Below are 26,323 nucleotides of genomic sequence, written 5' to 3'. Positions count from 1 at the left end.
GAAACTCCTATGATCCAGCAATCCCACTTCTGGATATTTACCGAAAGAAAACAAAAATACTAATTTGATAAAAGTGTCTGTACCCCATGTTCGATGCAGCATTATTTACATTTATAATACCCAAGATAGGGAAACAACCTAAGTGTCCACTGAAAGATGAATGAATAAAGAAGATGTGGTATATATATGTACAATGGAATATTACTTAGCCATAAAAAAAGAATGAAATCTTGCCATTTGCAATGATGCAGAGGTAACTAGAGGGTATTTTGCAAGTGAAATAAATCAGACAAATACCATATGATCTCACTTCTATGTGGATTCTAAAAACAAATAAACCAAACTCATAGACAAAATCAGTATTTGCCAGAGGTGGGAGCAAGAGCTGGGAAAATGGGTGAACTGTTTTTTTGCTTCTAGTTTAAATGAACTGAATTTATAAATACACAAACTACTGGTTGAGTCAATGAGATTCTGCTGTTAGAAGTATGCCTTTCAATTATACATTGAAAAGGACTACTTTCAGAGCAAGACTAACTTCATGTTTGTTGAGTGTTGGTGTTTATCAGACTAGCTAGAAAGATGCTCAAATTAGCTGCCCACTGCAGCAGCATCTGTGAAGCTTCTTCCAAATGAGCAGGGCCGAGCACCATGGTTGGAAAGCTCTGCAGGTGCTTGGACTGCCAGGAGGCAGACTTCAAAGCCAGGTAAAAGCGGCAAACTTGTAGCAGAAAGCAGATTCTGAGTTTTCTATCTATACTGTCCACGTGTGGACTTTTGAGAAGTGACTTTAAAATTCAATGGACAAATGCCTGTTCTGTTCCAACAAGGGGGTCATGAGGAAGGACACGGTCCGGACAGGGCAGCCCTCGAGAGCACACACAGAAGAGGCCAGCACCAAGCTGCGTCTGAGGGCCGGCAGTGCTGGGTACAGTGCTAACCAGAGCTGGCATACCAACTCTGGCCTAAACATACCAAACAGCAAACGGAGTCACGGTCTCCAGCTTGGAAACGGTTAAGCTAATGCTGTGACTCACAGCCTCACGTAAACATTCAAATGACTGCCCATTACTTAGAATAAAACTTCATGGCAGTTAAAAGCAATCAGAGTGAAACACCCGCCTTTCACAGCACAGTAATAAAGACTGATAAATCATACTTACTAACTGTCCACCTCTATTTTGCCATCCCCAAATAACAGCATCCTCAGCCACCGGGAGCTGATACGGGGGCGTCTCCATCCAGTACAAGGCGACTTCTAGGTCTGGTGGCCTCCTGTGCAGACACTCATTAGGTACCTGTTCCTCTTCGAGGGCTTCTCTCCCACCCGTCTGCACCCACGGACAGCCCTCCTGGTACCCACTGCAGCCCTCGGCCAGTACTTCAGAAAACAGCTGACTCACAAACCCTCCCAGTGGGTAACAGGCAAGTTCATTCACAAACTGGGAGTACAATTCCTCTGGGAAGCTCTGCCAATCCCCTCCTGCAGGGCTTTCAGGAATATTTACAGCATCTTCTGTGAGTGGTAAGACGTGGTCCCCGCAGGGTGGTACCGCGATCTCTGCAGCCTCACCTGGGATGACAGGAATGACCTGCAGGCCCTCGTGACAAGGGGCTGTGTATCTGTCCGCTGGGACAGCCTCAACACCGGCCACACACGAACAGCCCTCAAGAGTCTCACCTAATTCCAATTCCCTGAGAGTCACCCGTGGACTTCCCACGGAATCCACGGCACCATGTACCGCAGGTCCATTAAGCACGGGCACGGCACGTCTCTGGCTGACACGGTGTGCGCGTGTGCTCGTCCCACACACATCGATGTTGTCTCTGCCCCCTCCCTTACCGGGTGCTGGCTGGCTCGCCCCCGACGTGCCACCGTCTAAGGCATCAGAACTTTGCTCAGCTGACCCTGAGGAAAGCGGCCCCAGCCCTGCATTTTCATCGCTGTTAAGAGAGTCCTTCTCTTGTACCTGTGACCTCTGCTCACCTGAACCTGAACTCTGGTTTGGAGGTGGGGCAAGATCCAGATCCTCGTGTCCATAGTCCTTCACTGCGCGGGGCTCATGGTTCTCCTCCATGGGACGGCTTCTGCAGCCGGGCTGCTCTGCCCTCTCGGGCCTCCTGCGCATCCGTACAGCCAGACTGGGCACTGCCCAGCGTGGTGCCGTCCTGGTTTCCCGCTTGACGGGGGTTTCAGAGTCTGACTTCACGCTTCCTCCGTCCTTCTTCTTGGTCTCTCTGGGACTGCCTTTCAGTGACTCTTTTCCAGCACTTTCTAAGCTTCGCCGGTCACTCTCTATACTCTTCACAGACATTTCATCTTCTGGGTTAAAACTCAGGCTAGTTTCACTTTCTTCTTCAGTGCAGGTGAAAGCAAATGCAGAGGAGATGAAGTTACTCTTAGGACACCGGGAGCCATCAAGAGTCTTGTCATCCGGGAGCACCTCCTGTGAGCTTCTGAGTTCCGGGGCGCCCTTTCTTTGGCATGCTCTCTCCGAGTGTGTCTTGCACAGTGTACCAATCAAATCACAGACATGTGCGTGGGCCATGCCGGCCCCACCGTCTGCACACAGGTCTACCTGATGTGAAGATCTCCATTCAGAAGCCCTCTGTCCTTGACTCTCTTCCTCAAAAATGCTCATTTTCTCCTTATCTTGGTAAGATGAACCATCTTTGTTCGCAGGCTGGATGCCTCCAGGTTTCGGGCCGCAGCCGCTCTGATGCTGCCCCTCGCCCATCGCGGGCCCCAGGAGGTGCTCCGGTCCGGGATCGCCAGGTCTCTTAGGGGCTGCTTCTTGGCAACCGGCGTGAATGGGGAGACGCTCGCTGCCAAAGCTCAGGGAAGCGACACAGCTTTCTGGACTTAAATGAATTCCTTCTAGAGCCTGGGGAAGGAGTCTACTTTCTGGTCTGCTACCATGGCAGCTCAGGGGCCGGACAGAATTATCCTCGCCTTTCTTCTCTGAGCTCGCACTCCGGCCTACACTGGCTGCCACAGCCCTAGGCTCGCCGCGTCTCTCAACTTCTGAAGGGACGGTAAGTAAATGGACATGTGCGCCAGCCATCGGACTTACCCGGCCCGCACGACAGCTCTCACGCTCCTTGGGGGCGCCCCACGCACAGTCTGCGCTACCACCCCCCTCGGGGAGTACGCCCACGTCACATAACGCACCGCTTTCAGTGTGATCCTTAGAGAACCCGGCGTAAGTGTGTGCCCTTAAAGACATAGTCATTAGTTCAAAACCCGGCGTAGCGTTTTCCTTAAACACTGCAGTCACTTTGCTTGCCCTGGGCACGTCCCGTGGGGACAGCTCTTCCTGCCGAGCGTCTAACTGTCCCGGCCCCTGTGTGGCCCTCAAGGGCGGCCAGGCCCCTCTGCGAACTGCCTCAGAGGTGACAGCTGACCGACTGTCTTCTACTGCAGCTGCTTCACACTCGGGGGCACCCAGCTCATCAGCTACGTCCAGGCAGTCAGGGTCTACGACACAAATACTGTATAACTCGCGCGCTCTCTCACGCCTCCGAGCTTCGTGATCCACACACATGGGGTTTTCGGCCTTCACCCCCCTCCCAGGTGTACCCGAGGAGCTCACATCGCTGCTCATCTCTACATCCACCGCTACACACCTAGGCCCGGTGGCCGGGGGCTGGCCGAGGTGGCTCCGCACAAGGGCTGCTTCCCGCACACCCCGGCCACGAGGCCCCAGAACACAGGAGAGAGACGCGTCACATCTGGAACGACCATCTTCCAAGAGACCCGGCTTACAGACGGAGCTCACACAGCGCGTGACCGAGACGCTGTCACAACCCCGCCCAAGAGCAACGCCTTCGGAATTCTCCGCACTCTCCTGTAAACGCTCACACCTCGTTAGGAACGGGCATGCTGGCGAAGAGACCGAGTGCGACGACTGCCTCAGCCCCCGACCCTGCTGGCGCCCTGGCCTCACGAAAGCCGATGTCCACAGATGAGCTCCGACAGCTGCCCTGCTGCCTCCATGTCTGACACCGTGAAGCTCCTCACCTTCAAGGGCATCAAGTAATGAAGAAAAAGCTTTACTTATCTTGTTCTCCGGCTCTGGCTGCTCCGCAGATTGCTGCAACAGACCAGCTTTTTCACTGTCACAGTCACTACTTAATTCTTTGCTGAAGCAACAACCCATGTTCCAAAGTTCAAAAACTCACAGAACCATGCCTGGCGTTCTCGGAGTCTCCACAAGTGCAGCTCACGCTAACTTGCTAGGATTTCTGACAAGCAGCCGACACCCAGATACCAAAAATAACCCCTTGCATGCAGTCACATGTCCCTGCCACTCAAACCCAAAATCCAAACTACGATGACAGGCCCTGCCAAACAGCCATCCTTCTCCACGCACTAAAAACCAAACGGCATGTGGAATCCAAAGACTCAAAAGAACAATAAATAATTTTTATATTATTTTTCCTATTCTCAAACTCAATTTTAAAAATCCCTGCAATTGTTATCCCAACCAGAACAAGACATTTCAGACTCCTGCTTCTTCCAGTGTTTCAGCATTCTCTAAATAACCTACCATGGATGCGGGCAATCAAGGAAGTGAGCGTATAGATTTCCCAAGGAGAAACAATTAACGTGCTCTTCAGAATGTACAGGCAGGGCTGCCTGGGTGGCTCACGTCATGATCCCAGGGGTCCTGGGGTAGAGCCCCCCACGTGGGGGCGGGGGAGGGGGTAAGCAAGGAGACTGCTTCTCCCTTTGCCACTCACTCCCCTTGCTTACACTATCAAATAATCTTAAAAAAAAAAAAAAAAAGGCAAAAACAAAACCTAGAATGCATAGGCAGTCATAGTTGTAACTCATTTTCTGCCCCGAAAAGGAAGTCTGCGGGTGTACAGAAATCACAGCGAAGCATGAAGTTGGAATGGTGTTCATTAGGGATGCACATTGGAATGTTTACGGTGAATGGCCCATCATCTGGGATTTGCTCTAAAACACCCGGCAAGTAAGGAAGTAAATACATACATAACATTTTTCTAAATGTGTGTGTGTAGAGGGAAGGAAGAGATAAAAGTAGCAAAATTAGGGGGGAGGGGGAACTCTGAGTTCACAAGGGGCATGCACGGTTTTACTTTATGTTCTAACCTGCACAGATGTCTAAAAATTCTCATTAAGGGACGTCTGGGTGGCTCAGATGTTTAGCGCCTGCCTTCGGCCCAGGGTGTGATCTTGGAGTCCCGGGATCAAGTCCCACATCGTGCTCCCTGCATGGAGGCTGCTTCTCCCTCTGCCTATGTCTCTCATGAATAAGTAAAATCTTAAAAATAAATAATTAAAATTCTCACTAAGACAAAGGAAAGAGCAAGAGAAAAAGAGAAAAGAAGAAAATTGACACCCACCAGGCCAGTAACAGGAAGTACCTCGAAAGCTCCCAAGTCCTTGGTCCAGGTTACCTGTTCAGGTGTGAGGCTCAGCTTGTGTGCACTAAGTGAATAAGTTTTGGCAGATCATCTCATCTCTGTGTGTCTTTCCTCATTTGTGAAATGAGGCCAACAGTAGCACCTACTTTTAAGAGTCGTCATGAAGACACTGAGTAAAATACTCAGAACAGAACCTTAACACCACTGTGGCCCTCGCACTCTGGTCCCGGCCCACCTCTAGAATCACCTCTTACTCTGTGATGCCATCCTCCTTACCTTCTCTGTTTCATCCAAAGGACCCAACCAACCAACCACAGCACGGCCTGTATTTGCTCAAACCATCTGTCAGGTCTCCTAGCTGTGCTTTCCCACTCTTACCGTCCTTTGTAAGGCCATCCCTCCCAACTGTGCAAAACCACTGTCTCCCAGCACCACATGCTGGTCACTATACATCTCTTAGAAAAGCATTCTAACAGCAAGTCTTAGTGTCTGTACCATCAGCTACCTCAAACTGGCATCTGTGGTGCCTTGGGAATCTGCAGGTACCCTGAAAGATTAAAAGATGCAAACACAGGGACGCATGGGTGGCTCAGTCATTAAAGCATCCAACTTTTGATTTCAGTTCAGATCATGATCTCAAGGTCCTATGCTGGGCTCTATGCTCAGGACACAGTCAGCTTCTCCTTATTCCTCTGCTCTTCCCCATGCTCGTGGACACTCTCTCTCAAATAAATTTAATTGAAAAAAGATGCAAACACAAAATCTTAAACATTTGCCCATGTTTGTATATAGCTTTAGGAACACGGTAGCACCACGTGACAATACTTAAATTGACCTGCTCTGAGAAAAAAAGTTTGATTAAATGCCCCAAATTTGGGCAGCCTGGGTGGCTCAGCAATTTAGCACCACCTCTGGCCCAGGGCCTGATCCTGGAGACCCAGGATTGAGTCCCGCATCGGGCTTCCTGCATGGAGCCTGCTTCTCCCTCTGCCTGTGTCTCTGCTGCTCTCTCTCTGTGTCTCACATGAATAAATAAAATCTTTAAAAAAACAATAAAATAAAATAAATAAAATGACCCAAATTCAATCCTGCCTAGTGAGGACTTAGTGGCACCACATAAGCCAGAGAAACAAACAGGCAAAAGTTGTGGGAGAGTTGTTCATGTGGTGTTCAGGAGCTCAGGCTGTGGAAAACTCAAAAGAAACCCTAGGTAACTAGTACCACGAGTACCTGGTGATGTAGCTTTAGTTCCAGCAAAACATCACTTGCTAGTCTAAATGAATGTCATTAATTTGCATTTTATTGGTTTGGGCAATGAAGTTTTATGTCTGTGTAAAAATTATATGCATTAAAAGTTTATCAGTGGGATCCCTGGGTGGCGCAGCGGTTTAGCGCCTGCCCTTGGCCCAGGGCGTGATCCTGGAGACCCGGGATCGAATCCCACGTCGGGCTCCCAGTGCATGGAGCCTGCTTCTCCCTCTGCCTATGTCTCTGCCTCTCTCTCTCTCTCTCTCTCTCTGTGTGTGTGTGACTATCATAAATAAATAAAAAATAAATAAAAGTTGTTATTTAAAAAATAAATAAATAAATAAATAAATAAATAAATAAATAAATAAAAGTTTATCAGTAGTTCTCTATTATTAGAAAAACAACTTAATAACAACCTAGAAGTTCCCATGTAAAAAGGTTACAAAACATCAGGCAAAGTGGTGAACTAAGAGGCTCTAAGCTTCCATCCCCTATAGAAACATCAAGAAAACAACCAAAAGCTTTTTTTTTTTAATATTTTATTTATTTACTCATGAGAGCCAGAGAGAGAGACACACACAGAGAGAGAGAGAGGCAGAGACACTGGCAGAGGGAGAAGCAGACTCCAAGCAGGGAGCCCGATGTGGGATTCGATCTCGGGACCCCGGGGTCACGCCCCAAGCCGAAGGCAGGTGCTAACCCACTGAGCCACCCAGGGGTTCCCATAACCAAAAGCTTCTAAACCAATTCTGTAGTACTCTGAAAAACCATCACAGGTTTATTATAGCAACTACGCAAACCAAGGAAAAGCTCTCCTCCATATGCGGGCATTTCTGTGGCATGGTGTGGTCTTGGTCTTCCCTCCTGGAAGTCTACAAACCTGATCTACATGGGCATGTGTCCATCTGTGCTATCTTAGCTGGAGGCTTCCTGAAGGACTAACTCACTTGGTCTCACAAAACTCGGAACAAACTGGGGAAAGTAGCAGACAATGCTCACAAAAGCTATACGGTGGCTCCCAACCGACACCCACCTAGGGTAGCAGGTTACTGGTGGAGACAAAAGAACCATCTGAAGCCCATAAAGGCTTGAGTGAAACTCTCTGGGAAGTCAGGGCAGTCATAAGCAGCCATGTGTGTGGGAAATTCTGAAAGCCACCTCTCAGCAAGACAGATGCTCACAACAGTCCTGCAAAGAGCTCAGGTTTTCACCTTGGGTTGATTCCCTAGTCTCTAAAAGCAAGTGGAGCTAATTAATAAGGGGCTGTCTCAAAACAAAGCCAGTCTATGAAGACTGGGAAGGTTATTGTATTCTCTCTCCTCCTTTCTTCATGGAGGAGGGGTCTGGTCTGGCCGTTTCAGTTCATGACATTAACAGAGACCTCTGTCAAAATTTTAGCTGAACACAAGTTAAAGGAGCAGACACCTCAGTGAACACATATAACAAGGAACAGCCTTTACAAAAATAATTTGGAAAAGTCTTGAAACAATACATTATACACATTATAAATAAAACCAAATACCCAGTTCTCAGTAACAACAACAAATCACAAAGCATACAAAGCTCACTCATTCAGAGGAACAAAATTCACTATCCCTGAGAAAGCTCACACATGGGACTTATTTCACAAAGACTTTAAAACATTCTTAAATATGCTCAAAAGCGAAGGAAAGACATGGATAAGGAACTAAAAATAATCAGTAAAATGATATGTGGACAAAATGAGAATACCAACAAAAAGATGGGTATTTATAAAGAGAACCAAACAGGGGTGACTGGGTAGCTTAGGCAGTTGAGGGTCTTGCCTTCGGCTCAGGTTGTGATCCCTGGGTCCTGGGATTGAGGCCTGTGTCGGGATCCCTGCTTAGCAGGGGTTCTGCTTCTCTGTCTGCCCCTCTCCCCGTTCATGTGTCTCTCGATCACTCTCAAATAAATATATCAAATATTTAAAAAGAGAGAGAACCAAACAAAGATTCTCAGGTTCACCAGTACAGTTACTGAACTGAAAAATTCACTAGTGGGGTTCAACAGTAGACTTGGCTAGGCAGAAGAATCAGCAAATTTATACAGGAGACAAATTAAATTATCTAAAGCAGTTAAAGAAAAAAACAAGACAAAAGTGAGTGGAGCCTACCGGACTTCTGGAACATCATCTATGTCCCCTATGGACCAACACTCATATGTGAGTCCCAGCAAGAGAGGAAAGGCAAGGGAGCATATCTGTAGAAACAGTGTCCAAAAACTCCCCAATTTTGATATTTCATGGATTTACAAATCCACAACCTCAACAAACTTAAGGTAGGATAAACACAGAGACGCACGCCAAAACACATTACAATCAAAAAAAAAAAAAATAATATTTTCATTTTGGTATTATTAAAGGACTCTGAACAATAAAAAAAGGAAAAAGAGAGAATCTTGAAAGCAACAAGGAAAAGCTACTTGTCAAGTACAAGAGGCCTTCGGTAAGAGTATCAGCCAGTTTGTCATCGGAAACCTCACAGGCTAAGAAGATGGGGGCTGAAACAACTGAGAACGCCACTGAGAACTCCTTATCCAGCAAACCTGTCCTTCAAAACTGAAGAAACTAAGACATTCTCAGATAAACAAATGGTGAATTTGTCTGTTAACACCAGGTCTGCCCTGGAAAAAAGGCTAAAGGAGTTCTTCAGGCTAAAATGAAAAAAACATGACCAGTAACTCAAAGCTGTACGAAGACATAAAGCTCTCTGTAAAGGTGAATACATGGACAATTACAAAAGCTGGTATTAGGGGATCCCTGGGTGGCTCAGTGGTTTAGCGCCTGCATTTGGCCCAGGGTGTGATCCTGGGGTCCCGGGATGGAGTACCGCATCGGGCTCCTGGTATGAAGCCTGCTTCTCCCTCTGCCTGTGTCTCTGCGCCTCTCTCTCTATCATGAATATAAATAAATATTTTTAAAAAGCTGGTACTAGTTTAATTTTGATTCTACTCTACTCTATTTCCTACAAGATTTAAATGGCAAATGCATAAAAATAATTATACATCTCTATTATTGGGCATACAGTAATAAAGATATAATTTGTGACACCAGTAACAAAGTAGGGGGAGAATTTTACAGGAGTATAGTTTTTGCATGCTACTTTAAGTAGGAATCAATTTAAATTAGGCAATTATAACTTTTGGATATTATATGTAATTCCTATGGTAACCAGATAGATATAGATATGATATAAACATGACATATCACAAATATATGATATAAAGATAAGTTTTTAAGGACACCTGGGTGCCTCAGCAGTTGAGTGTCTGCCTTTGGCCCAAGGCGTGACCCCGGGGTCCCAGAATCGAGTCCCACATCGGGTTCCCTGCATGAAGCCTGCTTTTCCCTCTGCCTATGTCTCTGCCTCTCTCTGTCTCTCATGAATAAATATATAAAATTAAAAAAAAAAAAGAACGGTAAGTTTTTAGAATGACTAAACTATCAATTATGCCATGGTAATATTTATGAAATTTTTCAATTTAAGTAAAGTATGCCATGCAGAGAAGTTATCAAAGAAGTACATTACAAGCTTCCTGCCCTTATGGATCTTAAAACTTCTAAGAGAAAACAAAGACATTTGAAACACTTTTTAAAAATAACATAGAATGTAATTTCTTAAAATAAATTTTAATCAAATATATAAGAAGTGAAACAGGTGATTAAAAAAGGATGAATCAATGAAAAGAAAAGTTATAGCCAACAATGCAGGACATGAAATCTGTTAAAACAGGCAAAAAGTTATAAAGGAAAAAAAGGATTAGAGTTGATTTTATTCCAAATACTAACTGGGTCACTTTTCAATTATATGCCCCTAATCCATATTTACAATAGTTTCAATAGTCTTTTCTATATAACAAATTTATAAAATAGTAAGTAATAAAACATCTGTTTACTTCAAACTTCAAACCTCTCAGGCTCCAACCTTTCCACTGAGGTCTAACTGGCCCCACTGGCCCACTTCATTGCTTGCTTGAATTTCTACCAGGTGGATTTCCCCTCCACAAATCTTTGCTTCTCCAGTTTTTTCCATCTCAAAATAAATGAAACCACCAACCCTCAAGGTGCTCAACTATCCCTGATTTATCTTTCCTTCATCCCAACATACACATCCAATCCACAACTTGGTATGGTTAAACCCACCTTCAAAATAATTTTCAAATTATTCATTCCTAGGCTGATCCACCATCATAACTTCTAACCTTCATTCCTTGTTATTTGCTTTCTTTGCTCACTACAATCCATCATATATAAAAACATAATAAAGCCAAAATAATCTTTCTAAAATATAAGTCACACTATTCCCCACCTAAAATCCTCCAGCTTTATTCCAAAATAATTTCATCCACTCAGAGACAGTTCTAAGTTTTTGGTTTGGGGTATATTTCCTACTTGTTTCTTTTTTTAAATGAAGTAACAGATGCCAAAGAGGAAGTATCTCATCTTGAGTTTGAACTCTGAAGTCAGGTTGCTTGGGTTCAAATCATGGTTCTACCACTCTGCAGTTAAGTAATCTTGGGAAAATTACTTAAGCCTTTCTGGGTCTCAGCTTCCTCTAGCTAAAGATTAATTTTTTGATGCTCACTGATTGGCTAGAGTTATAAAGAGTTACTACACAGTAAGGTTTAGAGTGGGAGAGCTATATAATGAATATGATTAATATTACCACTGGATAAATGCAAAGCTGTTCCTGAATTATTCAGACATTTATTTTGGCATCACTATGGCAATTCTCCTACTCACACCATATCCAGCTTGGGGGAAAGACTGAACCTTCGAGACTGCTTCCTGAATCAGCCTGCTAGACATGCTCACTCAGCCATCAAAACACCTGCAGCCGCTAAAGCAACGACCACACCCACACACAGGCGCACCATGAATGATGCCAGCTAGAAAGATGTTCAGGCAATGCCATTTTTAAAGGCAAGAAAGAAATAAACAATATAAAATCCCCCAAACCAAATGGCTGAAAAACAATGGCAGAGCAACACAAAGAAAATACCCTAATGGCAAGGACAAGGAGGCACGCAGATGAAATCATGCTATGTAGGAAAAAATGAGGTCAACATATACATATATATATACACACACACATATACATATATATGCACATATACGCATAGATACGTATGCATCTATACACATATACACATATATACGTGTGTATATATATATTACAATAGCATAAAATGTGTGTATCCTTTTATTTTCTGTAAAGATGCTCATTTGTTGTAAATAAAGCTTTATTAAAGGACACACACTGGAAGCCCAGATGTCTCTCAGGGCATCTTCTAGCTCTAGTATTTAATGATCCTATGAAAACCTAAGTGTGCAACACCCACTGGTGTTTACCACTGTTAAACAGCATATCCACATTTTTTAAAAGAGTTTATTTATTTATTCATGAGAGACAGAGAGAGAAAGAGGCAAAGACACAGGCAGAGGGAGAAGGCTCCATGCAGCAAGGGAGCCTTCCGGGGTCTCCAGGATCACACCCTGGGCTGCAGGCGGCGCTAAACCGCTGAGCCACTGGGGCTGCCCGCATATCCACATTTTACAAAAGCCTCATGTCAGAGATGGGATTGCCCAAGGGACACCAGGCATGTTGGGTATCAAGGCCAGAACAAGAACTTGCCACATCAGGTCTATTATAGGACATTAACTCTTAAAAATGACAAAGAAAGCATGTGTGTAGGCAGTACTAGTTGCAAATTATTTCTGTACAGAAATAAAATACTGAATTCTGGATCAAGTGTTTCAATTCTTTTCTAGTTAGGTCTTATCTCAATACTTGCAAATAAAGTAATAAAACAGGCAAAAAAAAAAATCCCAAAGAATAAAAAATTCAGTTTCTAGCCTTGTTTTAAAGAGATGTCTGAATATTATGTTGGACTGCAAATCAACCATAGGGAAGAAGAAAATTGGTCCTAAAAAAAAATGTTTTTAATGATTTCTGTATAATTTTCCTCTTAGATTACTACAGGTCTTATATTTGGATCTTAAACTGCTTAAAATATTACAAAATTCATTTAAAAATCAATGTAAAATGCAGTATACCAAAAAGCCCTACATATATTATAACAATAATAACAATAGTTTGGAGGGGATCTTTCTACCAAGAAAATTCTACCTTATTTAAAAAATTCTACTCTATTAAAAGTAGATCGGCAATCCAATCCCTGGTTCAATTTCTACATGAACTACTTACAATTTGGGCAAAGTTTTCTATAATTTTATAAGATGACTTTAGAAGTTTTTCTTTTATTTTCTAAATCGTGCCAGGTCTGTAACATCACTTAGAAGGCTGCCAAACTAAGTTTGGAGTGGCTCCAAACGCATCCAACATAAGCGTGCGCACATAAGGTAAAGAAAGAGTTCAAAACCAATGGATCTCCATTTGTTTATTTTCACTAACCACAGCTAACTATGTTAAACCAATTTTCTTAGTAAAAGGTTAGTATAACCTGTGTACTTTAAAGAATATAGGCTTTCAAGATGTAGAGCTAATCATATACATTCAACAGATTATCAATGAACTATTACAAACACTGTGATGAGTATCTGACATTCAATGAACGCATGGTACACAACGTCTGCAGAACTATACAAGCACAACTATACACACAGCACACGTAGAGAAGTCAGAGGAGGACATACAGTACTGAACACTTAGAACCCATGTGGGTCTCCCCCAACCCCCACCCCTTTGTTGGGAAACATCAACAATTTTCTAATTTTGTTACAATAAATATTTGTTCGTGAGGCAGTATTTGTGAGCCTCAGCTGAACTAAATTACCTGACTCAAAGCTGGGATGGAGCTTGTCTGAGAAGTGGTTTGAGATATGGGACCATTCATCTGTAAAATTGAAAACATCAAACGCACCCTCATTACAATGTAAGCAGTATTTTCAAGCTACAGTAATTTAGCAAAAACAAAACCTATTGAGAAAAAACACATTTTTACATAACAAAGAAATTCAGTGAGATATGCAGAAAGATACAGGAGCCTTGCAACTTAAAATATTTTAAAATTCTGACTGACCACCGTAGGCAAAATTCCTTGTAATTTCCATGGGGAAAATTAAGAAAAATCTGCTTTGCTTGACAGGATAAAATCTTAAAAGCAGTCAAAATAAAAATTTATATTACAATATTAATCAATTCTTTTAAATACATACCATTAGAACATGTGTAATGTTATTACAGTATTTATAAATCACTGTCATTTTTTCTAGGGGGTTTAAACTCCCAAGAGTTTTAAGCATTTGTTTTCTCTCACCTTGTCCTGATAGCTTCCTCTACTACTAAGCTATCCATAAACTTACTCAGGACAATAACACCTGTATTTAGGTTTAAGATATGCCAGAGTTACTACTCTGATGGTACTTATAAAATCCAACATAACATCTGTGATCAGAAGAGCAGAGTGAGGCCCCAGACCAGCTCTGGCCTCGCCCCCTACTCACCAGATGAGCGCTGTCTTTCCCTTCCTGGACTCGCTGGCCCTGCGGTTCAGCCACGACCTTAGTGTCCTGATCAGAAGTCATGAGCTGTTTACTCTGTGGCCGCACTGGGAGAAGCTGAATGGCAACTGTAGGGTGCTGTAAAACAACAAAACAACCCATCAGTAACTTGTAGTACAGAATACAACAGATTCTTCAAATTAATACTAGGAGGTCTTCAAATCTTCAAGTTTTCCAGGACATTTGTTGCTCCTCCGGAATCTAAGTAGTTTATTTACTTACTTACTTATTTTTAATTGAGGCTCCAGGCCCAGCATGTAGCCCAACACAGGGCTTGAACTCATAGCCCTGAGATCAAGAGCCCAGCTGAGATCAAGAGCTAGCTGCCCAAACGACCCAGGCATCCCTGCAGTCTAAGTAGCTTAAAGAAATCTGCCCATAATTTACACCTTTATATTAACCCAAGAATGTAGTAAGACTAGAAATTGTGTGCTAACACATACAAATCCACTCATGGCCAGAAAACCATCTTTTTAAACAGAAAGTAACAAAATTAATAGAACTCCAATTTGTATTTGATGAATCCCAAATTTACATATATCATTTTGACTGTCCCCATTAATTTCATTTCGTTCCAGGATAACAGTTGTCAAGAGAAATAAATAGTAATTAGTTAAAAAGGAGTCCCTTCAAAATCCTGACCCACACAAACCAAAAACCACTTGAAGACAGTAGGAGTGGTGCTGCAAAGCAGGCTTTCCAAAGTACTGGCTCAGCTCAACAGTCAGAGACTAAATTTCAAACAAGATAGCTCATTTGATTTTCCCAGAGTAGTAACTCTGGTTCACAAGAGACTGAACAATACTCATGATTTTGTACCATCAGCATGAGAACCAGGGTTCCCAGATACCCAGGGCCAACTCTGGTGTACCCTCTTTCTGCAGCAAGCTACACCACCCCACACCACCGCCAGGACTGGATTTAATCCAGGTACCTTTCAGGCTCTTCTGAAAACAGAGCATCCTCTTGCCAGATATGGAGATTTAAAAGCTAGCTATTTCTGTCTCATGAGGTAACCATGCAGGTGTTTATTAGTTTTTATAATGGTGCTCCCTACACTCAATAACCTGCTTATAATAAATTCCCAAAACCCTTGTAATGAAATAACCTGATGGTCAAAAGCAATCTCATTGAACGGTCCACTCTATCATCAGCCACAAAAGCACAAGATCACTTCTGTGCGATTAGACAGGTTTGGCAATATAAACTGCTTAAAAAGAAAAAACACTTGAAACCAATCAGTTTCACAGAGGTCAACGTCTTCCAAAATACAGAATGAATGACAGGTGATAAACTGTAAGAGATTGCAATATGTGAAACTATCATAGAGGCAAACATCGACTCTCCCCAAATACCAAATCCAGGAAATGAAGTCGTGGGATGGTAACCAAACCGACAAGTCACAAAAGGGCTTACAGACAGTTTTACCACTATGCACTTCTAGATTTAAGATTCTCAAAGAAAAAAAATGTTTGGTTAAAAACTAGGTAAGATAGCCAAAATGGAGAAAAATTCAATTACGAATTTCTTTTATTACAACTACTACGTGTATTTTTTCAGTCAGAGATTCTGTGCCTCCTGAGAGAACTAGCAGCAACGCGAGGAAGTTGTCTTGCAAAACAAACAAATAATATCCAGACACCTGGGGGACGCCCGGGTGGCTCAGGGGTTGAGCATCTGCCTTTGGCTCAGGGCATGACCCCGGGGCCCTGGGATCGAGTCCAGCACTGGCCTCTCCACAGGGAGCCCACTTCTCCCTCTGCCTGTGTCTCTCATGAATAAAAAAAAAAAAAAAAAAAAAATATCCACACACCCAGGATGTGGTCTTATTACAAACTTACAGCAAACAGGAGCACTGAGGAGTACCAGGTACGGGAGGATCCAGACAAGCAGCCTGGCTTCCTCAACACATACTGGCCAAACCACTGCTTTATTTGGTTGTACGGCTTTATTCAATTCAAACAAACAACAATCAAGGAAGTCATAGTGATGGCATATTTTAATAAGAATGATGCTGTGGTCATCTTAAAAAAAAAGAGGCCTAATCTTAAAGAGTTGCATACTTATTTACAGGCGCAATAACACGGTGGTTAGAATTTTCCTCAAAATAATACATGCGGCAGAGATGTGGGAGTTCCTATTTGTTCCCCTTGGAAGAGGGGTATGGGGGTTAACAATCTGATCCACTCTACTTCTGCATGCTTTAAATGTTCCCTGACAAAAGGTTAAAAAAAGTAGCATGGCAGTGTCCTAATACAACAGACACAGCAGGCCTCTTATCCACAAACAAGTCATCTTGACGTCACGCCACTCTCTCTCTTAATTACTGACCTAACATGCACTGTTTTTCAAAAGTCCTACAGCTGGAAAGAGGGCTTACCTTACTGATCTCCACCTTGTTTAAGCAGCACGAAAGGTACAAAGTATTAAATCAGACTTTATCAAATGTCTGAATCTAAAATAAAACAGAGTACGATGATGCAACAGTGACAATAGTTCAATAAATAACAAAACCACCTTTTCATTACTAGGTCAAAAGACCAAACCTACCCTGAGACTTAAACCATTTAAACTACTGCTTCCAGGAATCGCAGAAGAGCAGGTCTCTAGGTTTTAGAGAGAAATACGCAAGGGGGGTGGGGGTGGGAACTTACCACCAAAACAAAGCATTTGTAGCATAAGACCTAGTAGTAGTTTGAAAACCTGATAGTGTCAGAGGCAGCCCTCACAAAGCCTTCCTGAGCTGAACAAAAGGACTTATTTCCCCTATTTGATTTCATCTCTGGATGTGAAAAGGCAAAAAGATGCAGTCAAAGGGCCCTGCCTCCTGTCCTGTGGTCTCTATATAGGGCCAGACATTTTTAATTTCACCTGTCAAAGGTACATGTAAAAGTTTAATCAATCTTATTAAACACTTGGGAGAATATGGTTCTCTTAGATCTGTTCGTAAAGAATCCTTTTCCTAAAAAAAAAAAAAAAAAAAAAAAAAAAAGAATCCTTTTCCTGTATACCAGAAATGTTTGTTTGCTTCATAATGAAACATCCCATCTTGGAAGGCCCCATGACATTCAGGTGTCACTTCCTTAGTCCCCTCTAACTGGGACAACTCCTCAGTCTTCTCTCATCTTTTCTGTGCACGTTAAGAGTGCTGGTTAATGCTTCTGTCACACGAACCTGGGGCACTACACTAGGAAAGCAAGGAAGCCAGTGAGCACGCTCAAGGTCGCAGCACAGAACCAACAGGAAAGGAAGGCAAGGGCTCTCCCAGCTACAGGTGGACAACAAACAGGCAGAGCATGCAGAGCAAGCGGGTAACACGCACCTTAGAATCCACAACAGTTTAGAACGCCACCACTACCCTGGTTGCTTTTGGAGGTTGTTGGGATATCAATTCACTTTTCTGAAGACTTCTAAAGACAAACCGTCACCAGCCTGCCCCTCCTGGATGACTACTGCAGCATGACCAGGTGCTAGAGAGAGCAGTTTGCTCTCTCTGTACAGGAGCCACAATGAATAAAAACAGTGAGCAATCAAATTAGAAAATGAAACTGTTTGCAAAATCTAATGAAGTAACAATAACCATAGATGTCTCCTAAAGCCCGGTGGAGAGTTGATGGAAAGCTTCATAATAGATCAGGTGGACACTAAGATGACTTTCAATCCCATCACTAATGTGGAACAACTAGGTGCTACATTCTTCTTGATGTGAGGAGAGAGCACCATTTATTAAGCATTCTTGCCAAAAAAAAGAACCTGTAGTTAATCAAACCTCTAGATCAGACTCACAATTTAAAGGAAATTCTGGAGCAATATATGTTAAATCACACTGACACAAAGCCATTAGCTAAAACCAAAATGTGGGGCATTCTAGAAGACAGATGACCTCATTTCTGCAGCAAACCTAAGACATGGAAAAACGGGAGAGATTTTTTTATTGCTACAAAATACAAAAGCTTTAACCAAAATAACCTTACGTAAAGTGAGAAGTGTACCTGGATTGAAATAAATTAACTTTAGAATGACATTTTTGACATAAAAATTTGACTGCTGCATAGGTAATAAAGGATATTATGGAATGATTATTAATTCCACTGGGCACAATCCAGGTGCTGTGTCTGTTTAGTTTATATATCTCCCAGATAAGACCTTTAAAGACTATGGATGACATTATATACCAGGAATTTGCCTTAAAATATGCTCATAATTTTTTTTGGAAAATTTAAAGGAAAAAACAAAAATACAAGAATGCAGCAAGTAGCTGGCGGTGAGACTACATGATGGGCACACAGAGGACTGCTCTACTACTCATGACCATGGGGTCCTGGGATCAAGTTCCGCATAGGGCTCCCCACAGGGAGCCTGCTTCTCCCTGTGTCTCTGCCTCTGTCTCTCACGAATAAATAAACAAATGAGAAAAATCTGACTAGGACATGTACTAGTATCCATCTAAAACTTCACACACTGTTACTTAAAATCTGTGCTACATATAAAAACATGTAAACTATTTAATGTTCATAGCAGTTTTAGTAAAAAAAAATAGAAAAGCAGAAACTAATGTAATATATCACACTTATATAAAATATTGAGAGATTACATTAAGTTTTAAAAAAGCAGGATATTAGACTGTGGACAGTATAATTACAACTATGTTCTAAAAATTCACATAATTTTGTGAATATTTACAAGTAAATACACCAGATAACTAATATGTGTGACTTAGTGTTAAAATACCAGTACTGTATTTTGTTTCATTTCTCAACTCTCAGTTACTCCTCTGGCTTGCTGGTTCCACCTTTACCATGTTTACCAATCAAGCACCCAGTCCTTCCTACAGAGAGCATAAAGTACTGATCCAGCAGGAAAAGCATCCAAGTCCCTTCCCAATGGGTTGTCAACAGAGATTAATAAAACCACCAATTGGCTGTAAACATTAACATTTTCTTGTAAAATGCACAACTCAATCTTGTTCTTTATGAGAGAGGGTCTTAAACACTGCCCTGAGCCTGTCATGGGTCCCAGAGACCTCATGGGCCCACCAGTCACACCAACTGTCACAAAAATGCCAAGATGCTGTTTCCTTTGCACTCACATTCTCTCCTGGTAAACTGCTGTGGAGTTCTGGTGCAGTTACAAAGAACAGCCAAGGTTATAAGAAAAGACTATCAACAACAAAACTAAAAGACAACCTACAGAATGGGAGAGGATATTTGCAAATGTATCAGATAAAACACTAGTATCCAAGATCTATAAAGAACTTCTTAAACTCAACAGCAAAGAAACAAACAATCCAATCATGAAATGGGCAAAAGACATGAACAGAAATCTCCCAGAGGAAGACATAGACGTGGCCAACAAGTACATGAGAAAATGCTCCGTATCACTGGCCATCAGGGAGACACAAATCAAAACCACAATGAGATCCCACCTCATACCGGTGAGAATGGGGAAAATTAACAAGGCAGGAAACCACAAATGTTGGAGAGGATGTGGAGAAAGGGGAACCCTCCTGCACTGTGGGTGGGAATGTGAACTGGTACAGCCACTCTGGAAAACTGTGTGGAGGATCCTCAAAGAGTTAAAAGTAGACCTGCCCTACCACCCAGCAATTGCACTGCTGGGGATTGACCCCAAAGATACAGATGCAGTGAAACATCGGAACACCTGCACCCCGATGTTTATAGCAGCAATGTCCACAATAGGCAGACTGTGGAAGGAGCCTCGGTGTCCATCGACAGATGAATGGATAAAGAAGATGTGGTCCATGTATACAATGGAATATTCCTCAGCCATTAGAAACGACAAATACCCACCATTTGCTTCGACATCGATAGAACTGGAGGGTTTTATGCTGAGTGAAGTTAAGTCAATCGGAGAAGGACAAACATTAATATGGTCTCATTTGGGAAATATAAAAAATAGTGAAAGGGAATAAAGGGGAAAGGAGAAAAAATGAGTGGGAAATATCAGAAAGGGAGACAGAACATGAGAGACTCCTAACTCTGGGAAATGAACTAGGGGTGGTAGAAAGGGAGGTGGGTGGGGGGTGGGGGTGACTGGGTGACGGGCACTGAGGGGGGCATTTGATGGATGGGATGAGCACTGGGTGTTATTCTATATGTTGGCAAATTGAACACCAATAAAAAATAAATTATTTTTTAAAAAAAGACTATTAAAACACTCCTCACTTTTCAAACTATGTATTTTGTGTAAGGTCAGATTTCCTTCTCATCCTTCAACCAAAATAACATATCACTAACAGATCAAATGCAGAAACAGAAGAATCCCCCTGAGAGTCTATTAAATATGGAAAAGATTTATAAAAATATAAAACAAGATGATTCTCAATAAATTATTTTTTTTGTTTTGGAAGATTGTTACCTTTTCATAACCAATGTTATTTACATTACATGTAATGGCTTTGTGATAACTGTCAAAAAATATCTTTTTAAATTTGTCTTAATTTTTAATACAAAAACACAATAAGCCCTATAAACAAAAGTTCTTTTTTTTTAAATAAATTAATTTTTTATTGGTGTTCAATTTACCAACATACAGAATAACACCCAGTGCTCATCCCGTCAAGTGTCCCCCTCAGGGCCCGTCACCCATTCACCCCCACCCCCCGCCCTCCTCCCCTTCCACCACCCCTAGTTCATTTCCCAGAGTTAGGAGTCTTTATGTTCTGTCTCCCTTTCTGATATTTCCCACACATTTCTTCTCCCTTCCCTTATATTCCCTTTCACTATTATTTATATTCCCCAAATGAATGAGAACATACACTGTTTGTCCTTCTCTGATTGACTTACTTCACTCAGCATAATACCCTCCAGTTCCATCCACATTGAAGCAAATGGTGGGTATTTGTCGTTTCTAATGGCTGAGTAATATTCCATTGTATACATAAACCACATCTTCTTTATCCATTCATCTTTCAATGGACACCGAGGCTCCTTCCACAGTTTGGCTATCGTGGACATTGCTGCTAGAAACATCGGGGTGCAGGTGTCCCGGTGTTTCATTGCATCTGAATCTTTGGGGTAAATCCCCAACAGTGAAATTGCTGGGTCGTAGGGCAGGTCTATTTTTAACTCTTTGAGGAACCTCCACACAGTTTTCCAGAGTGGCTGCACCAGTTCACATTCCCACCAACAGTGTAAGAGGCTTCCCTTTTCTCCGCATCCTCTCCAACATTCGTTGTTTCCTGCCTTGTTAATTTTCCCCATTCTCACTGGTGAGAGGTGGTATCTCATTGTGGTTTTGATTTGTATTTCCCTGATGGCAAGTGATGCCTTTTCTCATGTGCGTGTTGGCCATGTCTATGTCTTCCTCTGTGAGATTTCTCTTCATGTCTTTTGCCCATTTCATGATTGGATTGTTTGTTTCTTTGGTGCTGAGTTTAATAAGTTCTTCACAGATTTTGAAAACTAGCCCTTTATCTGATACGTCATTTGCAAATATCTTCTCCCATTCTGTAGGTTGTCTTTTAGTTTTGTTGACTGTATCCTTTGCTATGCAAAAGCTTCTTATCTTGATGAAGTCCCAATAATTCATTTTTGCTTTTGTTTCTTTTGCCTTCGTGGATATATCTTGCAAGAAGTTACTGTGGCCAAGTTCAAAAAGGGTGTTGCCTGTGTTCTCCTCTAGGATTTTGATGGAATCTTGTCTCACATTTAGATCTTTCATCCATTTTGAATTTATCTTTTAAACAAAAGTTCTTAAAGATCTTCAGGGCAGCCCAGGTGGCTCAGTGGTTTAGTGCCGCCTTCAGCCCAGGGCCTGATCCTGTAGTCCCAGGATCGAGTCCCACGTCAGGCTCCCCTCGCATGGAACCTGCTTCTCCCTCTGCCTGTGTCCCTGCCTCTCTCTCTCTGTTTCTCTGTCTCTCATGGATAAATAAGAGCTTAAAAAAAAATCTTCAATAATGTTTAAAAGTGTAAAGAGGTCCCAAGATCACAATGTTTGAGAACCACCAATATGAGACAAAACAAAACGAGTCCTGATGTACAGATCCTCAATGTTCCTGGAGAAGAGACATCCTATGCTCATGGATGGGAAGACATAGTAGTCTTAGGATGGCAATACTCCACACATCTACAGTCAATGCAATCCCACCTGCCTTTTTTGCAGAAATTGATGAGCTGATCCTAAAATTCCTATGGAAATGCAAGGGACCCAGAATAGCCAAACAATCTTGCAAAGAACAAAGTTGGAAGACTCACACTTCCTAATTTCAAAACTTAGTACACAACTACACCAATTAAGATAGTGTAGTACTGGCACAAGGGGAGACATACAGATCAAAAGACAGAATTCAGAGTCCAGAAATAAACCCTCACATCTATGGTCAGCTAATTTTCAAACGGGTGCCAAGACCATTCAATGGGGAAAGAACTCTTTTCAACAAATGGTGCTGGGACAACTGGATATCTACATGCAAAAGAATGAAGGTAGACCTCTACAACACTCTCTCTATATAAATTAATCAAAATGGGGCACCTAAATAAGGGGCACCTGGCTGGTTTAGTTTCTGGAGCATGCAACTCTTGATCTCAGGGTTGTGAGTTCAAGCCCACATCAGATATAGAGATTACTAAAAAATAAAATAAACTAAAAAAACCCCAACAAACAACACCTAAATGTAAGAGCTAGAATTACAAAACTCGGAAGAAAACACAGGAGTAAATCTTCATGAGCCTGGATCAGGCAATGTCTTCTTAGGACACCAAAAGCACAAGCAACAGAAGAACAAATAAATTGGTTTTCATCAAAATTAAAAAATTTGGGCTTAAAAGCACACCACCAACAAAGTGAAATGGAAGAAAATATTTACAAATTATATACCCCATAAGGGACAGTGTATATGTACAGAGAAAGAAACAGGAGAGTGTGTTCCTAAAACTCAATTGTAAGGGGCAAATAAGTAAAAACAAAAAAACCCACAAGAAACAAACAAACAAAATCCCCAGCAGAGTATGAATTGACATTTTCCCAAAGAAGACATATAAATGGCCGATAAGCACATGAAAAGATGTTCAACATCATTAGTCATTAGGGAAATGCAAATCAAAACACGAAATACCACTTCAAACTCACTGGAATGGATATAATCAAAAAGACAAATAACAAGTGTTGGCAAGAATGTAAAGAACTGGAATCTGAATACACTGCTGGTGGGAATGTAAAATGGCATGGGCACTTAGTAAACAGTTGCAGATATTGAACACAAAGTTATCATATGACCCAGCCATCCCATACCTAGGTACATACCCCAGGGGACACAAAGCATGTATCATCACCAAAACTGGGTACATGAGTATTCATAGCAACACAACAGCCAAAATGTGGAAATAACTCAAAAAGTAAACTATTAGAGATTAAATCCTTATTTTCATACTCGTGTTTGGTGTACTTCAGTAGATTTGCGAATAACAATGATAGAATCAGTTTGAGAATTTGATAATTTCTAAAACCATCAAAATAAAGTTATCATTCTTTTAAACATGAATTTTTTTTCCTGCTTACAAAAGGGTGGTGTGTAAACACAGATGATGTGTCTGTGTACCAGAAATGCAAAAAGAGAGAGAATTAGCATTTGGACCTCCGTTATGCAATGATTACTCTAAGTGCTTTACTTGTCACTGAATCAACTTCAATTCTTACTGCTGTCTCCTGCCCACTCAGCAGACTGGGAAAATGAGTTGAGATAGCTCAGTCAAGGTCGCAAAGCCAGGTAAATCCTCTTAGTTAATCCATACATGCACCTAATAATTTCTGCTCTTCAACTCTATGTGCCCAGTGCAGGCCGCTCACCCTATCAATCCATGCCTGAGTATGCCCATTAGGACATGACCACTAAAGTACCTGCAGTTTTCTGAGCTGGTCTTCATTCCTTCTCTTCTATGCTGATAATTCATAGGCATCAGTGCAGAGATTATGATTTTTAGCATTTAAAATAAGCACTTTTTATTTTACTTTAAATATTTTATTTATTTATTCACAAGAGACAGAGAGAACAAGAGAGAGAGGCAGAGACACAGGCAGAGGAAGAAGCAAGGCTCCATGCGGGGAGCCTGATGTGGGACTCAATCCCAGATCTCCAGGATCAGGCCCTGGGCTGAAGGCGGCACTAAACCACTGAGCCACCTGGGCTGCCCAAAATAAGCGCTCTTTAATAAACCAACATGGTGCCTAAATATAAGCCAAATACTTCAACTTTTTATACAACAGTGACCTGACTCAATGCCAAAAGAAAAACTGGCCGCATTGAGAAATGACATGTTGCACCTCCCTGGGGAATTTTCAAATGTATAGGTAAGTTTTTGCTTTATGAGTTGACCTTGAAATGTAAACATTTCATATGAGATGAGATTCTATTACATGAGGGCCAAATAGAAGACCTCTTTTCTCAATCTAAAAACATTCTTCTGAAGTCACAAGTCACCACTTCTATGTTCACCCAGCCACTCAAAACTTCCCTGTCTTTGCACATTCTATTCTTTTTGCCTGAAATGTTCCTCCTTCTTAGGCGGCTTCCTTCCCATTCCTCTCTCACTCCTTCTCCATGGACTCAAAGCCTTCTCTGTTTCTCAGGCACTGGCCACATCTGTGCTTCTCAACCCTACTATCCTGAGTCTCTTAAAGGAATCCATGTGTTTCACCTCCTTATGTATAGAACACGCAGAAATATGTATCCCACCAATGATATGTTACAATTAACCCCCCAGAGAGTCCTGTCAGTAATACTCACAGGTGGTTTAGCTGCAGTATTGCCCAATACCACCAAATATTGCAAATATCAATATTTGCAACCACAAAATGGAGGAGTCAAGTTTGCTAAGGCATCTTCTAACTCCACTACTTTACTGTTGGGAGGAAGGAGTTCAGGGACAGAACCTGAGCAAAGGAGTTGGACAATACAGACATAAGTTCTAAGACAACTCCCACGTAACTCCTAGGATTATTTTACAAAAGAGCAGTAAATGAATATTCAACAAGTAAAAACAGTTTTATCCAAATATGGAAAATGGGGGTGGGTTGAGAACTTCAGAGACTGCCCCAAATTAAGTACTATATGATCCCCTTTGAGAATAAATTAGAAAAGCCAAAATTTGTTACTTTCAATGTCTAAACATAGTTTGTAGAAAGACAGTTTACCTACAAGACCTCTGAAAATAAAACTCTTTGGAAAAAAAACAGAAAAGGTCAATGAAACTAAATCAAATCATTAAAGCACAATTATAGCATTGTAGGATTTGGAAGGGCATTTGTTAATACTAGTAACTTTCCTTTAGAACTCGATATGCACACCTCTAAATGGAGGTATAAGAAAATTAAATACCATAATAGGAATTACAGTTCCCATTCGCCTGCTCTGTGCTACAGGTTGCATTATATTGTTTATCTCACGGCCAAGCAGCTGATAGCATTGCTCTATAATATTTAAAATGCACATTCCTGTCTTATGGCAAATTAGTCTATGTACCTTCCACAGCACCTTACAAAAATCATATATCCAACTGAGTCTGCAGGCTTCAAGAGTAGGGACATCTAAAGTGCAACAGACAGCTGTGTCCAGGACAGCAATTACTCTGGCTCTTTGTTTTTTCCAGTTCAGTATCACCAAGCTTTCTCACAGTAACTGTGGCAAAGACATAGGTGAATGAAAGAAAGGAACCCAACCTTAGCAGCTGCTTAATTACACATTGGAAATGGCATCCAATAGGGAAAGAGTCCTAAACAGATGCTGCCAATAAGCCTTCAGATCAATTATTTTATTTTATTTTTTAAAGATTTTATTTATTCATGAGAGACACAGGCAGAGGGAGAAGCAGGCTCCTCGAGGAGAGCCCAATGCAGGACTCAATCCCAGGACTCAGGGATCACATCCTGAGCCGAAGGCAGACGCTCAACTGCTGAGCCACCAAAGGCATCTTCAGATTAATTTTTTAAACTTCCTTTTACATGTGTACACCTGTGCTTCTACTAAAAGATACAGCTGCAGGAAAAAGTAACTTATTTTTTACAGTTCAACCTGATTCTGCTCCTAGAGAAGGTATAAAATCAGACACAAGACACACTTATTTCTCAGCCAGATAGGACTGGAAAAGTATCTATGTGAGAAATAAACCCCAAAAGTTA

General features: G+C 41.9%; 1 protein-coding gene across 8 annotated transcripts in view; it reads right to left on the bottom strand.

Annotated features, from left to right (window-relative positions):
* LARP4B (La ribonucleoprotein 4B) overlaps positions 1–26,323 on the bottom strand; it is a 95,434-nt gene that overhangs the window by 52,446 nt on the left and 16,665 nt on the right. For 5 of the 8 annotated variants that reach the window (XM_072749671.1, XM_072749672.1, XM_072749670.1 and 2 more), the window contains 2 exons: positions 14,129–14,263; positions 13,459–13,518 (listed from right to left, as the gene is read on the bottom strand). In XM_072749671.1, the coding sequence (XP_072605772.1) occupies positions 13,459–13,518; positions 14,129–14,209 (141 nt within the window). In that variant the 5' untranslated portion in view covers positions 14,210–14,263. Of the gene's footprint in view, positions 1–1,163; positions 4,246–13,458; positions 13,519–14,128; positions 14,264–16,565; positions 17,179–17,507; positions 17,679–26,323 lie in introns of those variants that run through there. The other 3 variants (XM_072749673.1, XM_026017100.2, XM_072749669.1) reach the window with 3 other exon arrangements.

Source organism: Vulpes vulpes, chromosome 2 (genome assembly GCF_048418805.1).
Source record: "Vulpes vulpes isolate BD-2025 chromosome 2, VulVul3, whole genome shotgun sequence".
NCBI lineage: Eukaryota > Metazoa > Chordata > Mammalia > Carnivora > Canidae > Vulpes > Vulpes vulpes.
This window is presented reverse-complemented; position numbering and strand designations above follow the sequence as displayed.